The 7,445-nt window shown below is 55.9% G+C and overlaps 1 protein-coding gene across 2 annotated transcripts; it reads right to left on the reverse strand.

Moving 5' to 3' along the window:
- Nucleotides 1-938: 938 nt before the first annotated feature.
- On the reverse strand, nucleotides 939-6,688 carry LOC130261202 (uncharacterized). Of its 2 annotated transcripts, none has more exons than XM_056507175.1 (5): nucleotides 6,605-6,688; nucleotides 4,734-4,868; nucleotides 3,722-3,889; nucleotides 3,292-3,381; nucleotides 939-3,036 (listed from the first exon to the last, which is right to left on the reverse strand). In XM_056507175.1, exons 2-5 carry the CDS (start codon nucleotides 4,827-4,829, stop codon nucleotides 1,777-1,779), a joined length of 1,614 nt encoding a protein of 537 aa, XP_056363150.1. In that variant the 5' UTR covers nucleotides 4,830-4,868; nucleotides 6,605-6,688; the 3' UTR covers nucleotides 939-1,776. The 2 variants fall into 2 exon arrangements, with proteins under 2 accessions (XP_056363150.1, XP_056363149.1); XM_056507174.1 differs by lacking the exon at nucleotides 6,605-6,688 and adding an exon at nucleotides 4,978-6,491.
- Nucleotides 6,689-7,445: the final 757 nt, after the last annotated feature.

Raw genomic sequence — 7,445 nt, forward strand, 5'->3', positions numbered from 1 at the left:
TGTTAATAAACAGTTTTAGTTTGATGTCCTCGTTCAGTTTTATCAGTGACTGTATTTTTCACAGAGCAAAACACATCAAATTGTCTGAAAGCAGCAAAGCTGCAACAAAACTCTGCAAACTTAGCAAGTGAGTATTTCTTGTGTCTAATTTCACTAGCTTGGCAACATCTTCCCTGTACCATCTTCAGGGCAGAGCAAGCAGCCACAGCGGCCTGAAGGTCCCACAGCTCCCTAGGCTGGAATGAGGGGCTGATGAAACCACCAGACTCCTGCTCCCACAGAATCCCAGGATGGTCAGACTGGAAAGGACCACAGTGGCTCACCTGGTCCAACTTCCCTGCTCAAGAGGCGGTTTCAAAGCAAGTGGCAGAGGATTGTGTCCAGACAGTTCTGGAATGTCTCCTGTGAGGGTGACTCCACGTCCTCTCTGGGCAATCTGTTCCTGTGCTCAGTCTCCACACAGGAAAGAATTTCTTCCTCATGTTCAAGTGGAACTTCCTGGTTAAGGGTTTCTTCCCATTGCCTCTTGTCCCATTGCTGGGCACTGCCAAGCAGGGCCTGGCTCCAGCCTCCTGGTACCCCCTCCTTAGATATTCTCACACATTGATGAGGTAAGTGCGGGATACGCGTGCCTCGAGGGACCCCGGGCTGCGGCCAGAGGAGAGGTGAGGCAGCCTCAGCAGGAGCGGGGGCTGCGGAGGCGCTGCCCGGCGCCCGAGGGGAGCAGTGCCCGCAGAGCCCCTCAGCCGCTCCGCGCTGGAGCTGCGGCGGGGCCGCGGCTCTGCGGCTCCCCCGGGCCGCGCTGCAGCCTGAGGCGGGGATGGAGCGAGCTCTGCCTGCACAGCAGGGCCGCGGCTCTGCGGCTCCCCGGGCCGCGCTGCAGCCTGAGGCGGGGATGGAACGAGCTCTGCCTGCACAGCAGGGCAGGGCTGCCGGGCAGGCTCCGAGCCCTTCCTGCGGGGCAGGCCCAGCCGCAGTGGAGGGAAAGGACTGACCCGCTGCCTTCCTTAGGTCCGTAGCGTTTCCTTATCTCATCACCGGGAGAAGAGACAGGCCCTTGATGGCAGCTGTGCTCTAGCATCCTGGCTGCCAGCCCGTCTAACCCCCCTGCACTGGCACTGTTCCACCTGCTGTGCCAGACCAGCCCTCACTCACAGACCACCACTGCTGAGCAGCTGCTACCCCAAGGGGATGTGGGTTGGCCACTCCAATCCAGGACAGGGTGTGAAAAAATGGAGAAAACTCAAAACAAACTTTGAACCTCCACCTTTTCCCTGCCTCCCTCCTCTGGGCAGACAAGACTCGAAGGTGGCAGAGCAGTGCCCAGATGCAGATGCTGCTGTTGATCCCCAGCACAGCAACAAGTGCTCCTGCAGAGCTTCTGGGGCAGCTCAGTCTGAGGAGAAAGGGCCCTGCAAGAAGGATTGCTAGGCAAAGACATCATTGTGCTTGACACTAAGTGAAAGCCAGGCTGCCTCCAACGGGATGTGTTCCCGCACTTGCCTGACAGCAAAGCTTACTGTACGAGACAAAAATGCTGGCTACTCCTCAACTTCCTAGCCCAGATTCCCTGCAAATTGGGTTGCAGCATGGCTGAGACTGTAGAAGGGAAGAGGATGGGATTGGTTACAGCAGGGAAAATGCACGGATGCAGTTTGGCCTGGTTTGGAGGAAGCACAAGCAAGGCCTTAGGAGTAACTCTTTATTGACGGAACAGGGGTGTCAGGTTTGCCATTCAGAGGCCCTTCAGCTCTCCTGCCACACACCTCGCCCGCCTCAGACGAGCTGTGGGTTCACTGATCTGCGCCGTGCTCCGGTCTGGGCAGGGGGCTGGGGACCCTCCAGAGGGACGGGCTGTCGGGAAAACTGCGGGTCCACGGAGGGGAGAGTGTCCTCAGCAGCACAGCTCTCCTCTCCGCCTTGGGATGTGGCTGGGCTTGGGACAGGCACTGGAAATTTCTGTCTGGGGGTTGGCGCAGGCCCATGCTGACCAATCTGGTCCAATAGAGACTGAACAATCCGATTTGCCATGGTCCTTATGTCCAAAGTGTTGCCTGAAGTTGCTGGATTCATTTCTCTTACCATTTCCTTCAGCATTGCAGCATTCTCAGGCTCCATGGTTTTGGCATATCCATTCCCTTCTTCCTGGAGCTGTGGTCCTAGGGCAGGCAGCTTTACTCCTGTGCTTGCTTCCTGGCTCTGTCCTTCACATGCTCCAGAGATTCCTGGCTGCATCTGTCTGTTGGAAACCTTATCCTTGGGAAACTCCAGGATTTTGGTGTACTTGCAGCTTGAGTCTCCTTCAAACTGAGAAGCTACCATGGATTTCAAGAGGCAGCGAACATTCTTAACAACTTGTCTGGTGAGTTTGTCAAGACAGGTGTCTAAACGTGCTATGTCTGAGGAGGCTGCTTCAGCTTCTTTGGATTTCTCCACTAGGGTGGCTCTTCCATCAACAGGCTGCTCCTTCCACCTGGCTGCCCTCGTTTGCTCAGAAGCTTTGGGCTCCAGATGGTCCCCCAAGCTCTCCAACACTGTCGCTACAAGCTCCTTGGCCAACATTTCCATTTCTTGACGATGGTCTAGAGGTGTCTCTGTTTTCACACAGCTGCTAAAAACTATTCCTCTGATCTTCCGGGCAGCCCTCCTTAAAAAGTTGACATAGTAATCTCGAGGGACCCTGAGCCTCCCAAAGACTTCATGCACAACAGCCTCAACCAGCTCTTGGAGCTTCTGGGCTTCTGCTGCAGTCAGCTGCTCAAGGACAGCTTTAAAGAGGCCTTGAGCAGTGTTGTCTGGCTTCCTCTGGGAGTCAGCAGCAGTGCCCAGCTCAGCTCTGGAGCAGGTTTGGCCCTTGTCTGAAGCTATTTTCTCTCTTAATCTCCCTGATTTCAGAGGGGTCTCTTTGCTCTTCTGTGGACATGGGCAAGAGGGTTTCTGAGGCTGCGGCTGCTGCATCTCCTGGCAGGAAGTGTCACTGGTTCCTGGCAGTTTGGGACCATCCTTTAATTTCTCCTGAAGTGGCAGAAGCCCTTCCTGAAAGGTGACACCAGGTTGTGGGTCATGTGTGCTGAGGATTGCCGTGGGCCAAGGCCAGCACTCAGCTTCAGCCAGTTGATGAGGGCAGGAGAGAAGGGCTTCCCCCAGCACTGCGTGTGCCTGCACATGGCCCTGCTGCCCGTGCCCAGCTCAGCCCTGTGCTGCCTCAGCTCCCAGCCACCGAGTCCTTTCCCCAGCACAGCAGCACAGCCCTGCACAGTCCTGTGCCCCTGAACACAACCCTCTGCCTACCTCTTGCTGCCTCAAGATCTTCTCTAACTGCAGCTTGAGCCTGGTCAGGTAGTTCCTGTACTCGTTGAACTCCTTCAGAGTGCAAACCACCTGTGGAGGGACGAGGGCAGAATCCCCCAAACCCTGTCAAGCCACGCAGACGGCTTTCCCCGAAACAGCCCGACCCCAGCAGGAGGGGAGCTGCCCCAAGCCCTCCCCCCATATCCTGGTGTTGGGGCCACTGATGGCCCCCCAGCCAGGGCTGCACAGGCAGCGTGGGGCAGGCTGAGAAGGGCAGGAGTGGGACTTGCCAGGGGGATGTTGGTGCTGCTTCTGCTCCAGGGACAGCAGCGCACGGCCCTGCCCTCTGACAGCAGCAGCGCTGCGGCGAGGGCTGTGGGAGCCCCGCTTGAAGGGGGCTGCTCCTGATCAGCCCAACACCCAAACCTGCCTTGTTGTCACTGGTGATGACTCCCTGTCTCTTCAGCATCCGCAGGATGTCCTTGCGCTTGTGGTAGTCCCGAAGGTGGGGGTCATGCAGGCGGTTGTACTGCACTGGTGGTGCAGGGTGGTGGATGTAGGGATCATCCAGATTGAAAGAAGGACATGGCCCATTAAGCTGTAAGAGACATTTCCCAGAGTATGAAGGAGGCAGGAGAGCAGCACAGAGGTGCTCTTGTGAAAAGAGCAAAGTACTTTGAAGACCAACACTCTTCTCCATCCTTCTGAAGGCACAGAGGCCCTCACAGAAAGACTAAGGGGCCGTGCTATGCCAGGCTGGGCTGTGATGGGATGGGCTGAGGGAGGAAAGACAAACCCCAGCAGCAACCCCACTGGCAAACAGACACCTTAGGCCACCAGGAAGAGCTGCTGACCCACCCGCAAATGAACCTTCCAACCAAAAAGGTCAAGCCCAGTGCTTGAATTGCAGCCAGTGGAGAATGGACAAAACTACTTTCCTTGGGTTAGGCAGGCCCAAGGGCTGTGTCACTGCCTCTGCCTTTGCCTCCAGCAAGTCTCTACCTTGCAAAGGTGCAGTGCAAGCTGGAGGAGCAGGAGGAGGACAGTGTGTGCATTCCCAACCAGAGAAACCCAAGCTCTTCCAAATATGCCAACAGAATAAGGGGAAGAAGGTTGGACTTTTCCTCAAAGGTGCTCCAGAGTGTGGCTCAACACAGCAGGATGATCTGGAGGGGCTCATTGCCCTGGCACCTGGACAAACACAGCTGCCTGCTGCAGGCAGAGACCTGGACACACACATGCACAGCGGCAGAAACCAGTGGGGAGACTGACCAGTGCTTCCTCTCTGTGTTCCAGGGAGCCTGGAGCTTCCCTCTGCTGCCCAGCCCTGCCTGACTGTAGGGCTGCAGCTCCTGCTGTAGAGGAGGTGGCCACAAGAGCTGTGCATGATGGGGACCCCTTGAAAGAGGAGAGCTTTTCTACCCTCTTTTAACTTCCTTTACCGTTTCCCCCAGCTTTCCCCTGCAGAAGACAGTCTTGGACTTGGGCTTCACATGGATCTTGACTCCGAGTGGGAGGTCCAGCAGGTCGGAATCCATCAGTTTGGTGGCTCCCAGAAGTGATCTTCTGTGACCAAGCTGGGAAGACACAAACACTCAGCAGTAGCTCAATAAGCCTCCTGCACAGCAGATGCAGGAGAGCACAGGTCTGTAGATCCTAGAGTAGACCCCCGAGCCCCAGGCTCACCAGCTAAGTTATCACCCCACTGCTCTCCCCCTCCTAATTCCCAGTGCACTCAGCAGTGCCTCTGCCTTTTGGCAGGACACCAGCACTGAGATGGAGCTCCCCAGCTCCTTCCAAGGCTCTTCTGGTGCTGGGATCCCACGCTGACTCCTCGTGCTCCAGAGGTCTCCCAGGGATGCAGCATTGTTACATCATGGTGATGTCACATCACTGCATTGTCACATCACCACACTGACATTGTGTCACACGGAAACTGCACCACACCTGGGGGGAGGGGGCCCACCTGGAGCCCCTTTGGACATTTGATTCAAATTGTGAAATATAAGGCATAGAAATATTAGGAGTGCTGTGTTTGGGATGTGTAATCATAGAAACCTCCCCAGGAAGTCACTGGACCCTTCTGTTGTGGTCACACTCACCAGTAACGTTGCTTGGAAACCCCCCACTACGCTTCTCATCTTGATTTTATTATTAAGGATTCCGATCAGTAGACCTCAGGAGAGGTGACCAATGATTATTTTCAAAGAAGAATATAGATGAAGTTAGTAACTATTAGAACCAATCAATGTAATGGTTAAATTTAAGAGTGGGCATAGGATGTGTAGTATGTAAAAGAACATAGGTAACGATGATTCAGCAGAAGTATATAAATGGGTGGGTTTTGTTTAAGTGGAACACGTTTCTGGAGGAGTTATCCCCTGTGTTCCCAGTGCCTGAATAAAGACGTGTCTGCTTGTTCACATCACATTGGTATTGGAGAGGTTTCTTTTGTCCTAATTGGTGACCCTGTCACTCACTTCCTACCCCTTTAGGCTGGATTTGGTGTGGTCTCCAGCACCCGTTCCTCCCCCCTGCTGTTCCTTGGAGCAGCTTTTAGGCTGCAGAGCCCTGCCAGCCTCGCTCGGTGCTCAGAGGCCAGAGCCAGGCAGAGCAATCTGCTGGAGGGGCAGTGATTGATTACCTCGGGACTCCAGGGAAACAGCGAGGGCACAGCCCAGGGACGGCGTTCCTCTGCTCCCAGAGCAGCTTCTGGCCCACGCTCCAGCCGCAGCCCTCCTCAGCTTGGCACGTGGAGGAGGAGCACGGGCTGCAGCCCAGCTCCCTGTGCCACATGTGCTGCTCAGCCACGAGGGCCGTGAGCCCGCAGCACACTCACACACACACCCACACCCGGGCAGTGCCCAGCAGCTCCAGCGGTGCCGGGGGCCGAGCAGGAGCCCTGTGAGCAGCTCCTGGGCAGCTGCAGAGCACACGTGCTGAGGATACACCTGGTGCAGGTAGCTCAGGGTGCAGCTGCAGTGCCAGCTCCAGGCTCAGCTCTGGCTGGCAGGAGCCTGAGGCAAGAGCCCACGACCTGTAGACCCGTGGCAGGACAAAGAGCCTGGGGACCTGTGGCACAGCCAGGCAGGGCAGATGCCAAGCCTCGGGAGGAAGAGCTGAGACTTTGCTGTGTTAGGACTGTGAAGGCAACAGCCCAGGGGTTCAAGGCCCCTCCCTGGAGGCACCGGCTGTTTCTGTGTTTCTGCTCCACAAATAAATTGAGACGTGAGACTCTGCTGAGGGAAACCTGGTCTGACAGTGTGAGAGCAGGGGGAGTGCAGGCAGTTAATGAGGGCACCCTTCAACTCACCTGAGCCACTCTCTGTGAAGGGAATTTGGTCCCAGCAGGAACAGTCTGGTGGTGGGAGTGTGACTGGCCAGAGTGCCTCCGGGATGCTCAGACAGGGAAGTTACCTTATCAACAGGGCTGCCTGAGAGCTGGAGCAGAGCCCAGGCCACGCACCTGCTGGGGCTCTGCCCGTAAGAAACCAGGCAAGGTGCAGCAGACTTCCCAGGGCAGGAGAAGGCAGCTAGCAGAGAAGGAAAAGGAACAAATTAAACCACAGCCCCAGTTTTGTCAGACCTCTCTGTCTGCGTGCCCATCCTGGAGGACTTGACCTCAGGGTTTAGGTAGGCAAGAGCGTTGGAAAGGGAGGGCAAGGCAAGGCTAGGCTAGGCAAAGGCAAGAGCAGGCTGGAAGGTTTATCCCATGGCTCGGCTCTCGCAGGAGAAAAGCCTGAAGGTGTAATTATTGACAGTTCCACTGGATGGCTCCTGAAGCCCAGCGGGGACGCAATGCTGAGCACAGCCGGCAGGTCGGGTCCAGCTCCAGCCGCTCTCTCACACCACAGCCCGGTGCTACCAACCACAACAGAGTGATAACCTTAGCCCAGACCAGGGAGGATGGACATTCCCACCGGAACACACACACCTGGAAGCGTTTGATAAAATGCACCTGGGAGTGCACGGGCAGGAGCTCCGAGAACAAACTGTGACCCACAGCTATTAAATAAATACAACAACTTTGTTTTAACTCACTCTGCTCAGATCTCTTGCTGTCCCAACTCTTTGTGCCCCAGTTGAGCACCAGTAAAGACTATTGTGGTTTAACCCTGGACAGGAACAGTTCCATGAAGCTGTTCACCGCTCTG

Source organism: Oenanthe melanoleuca, chromosome 20, assembly GCF_029582105.1.
Source record: "Oenanthe melanoleuca isolate GR-GAL-2019-014 chromosome 20, OMel1.0, whole genome shotgun sequence".
In the NCBI taxonomy this organism is placed as follows: Eukaryota; Metazoa; Chordata; class Aves; order Passeriformes; family Muscicapidae; genus Oenanthe; species Oenanthe melanoleuca.

Coding starts and splice junctions, on each gene's coding strand:
- LOC130261202 (XM_056507175.1), bottom strand. CDS start 4,829: ATGGATTCCGACCTGCTGGACCTCCCACTCGGAGTCAAGATCCATGTG. Junction 3,382..3,721: donor TCATCACCAGTGACAACAAG/GCAGGTTTGGGT, acceptor GTCCCTCCACAG/GTGGTTTGCACTCTGAAGGA. Junction 3,037..3,291: donor AGATCTTGAGGCAGCAAGAG/GTAGGCAGAGGG, acceptor GTCACCTTTCAG/GAAGGGCTTCTGCCACTTCA.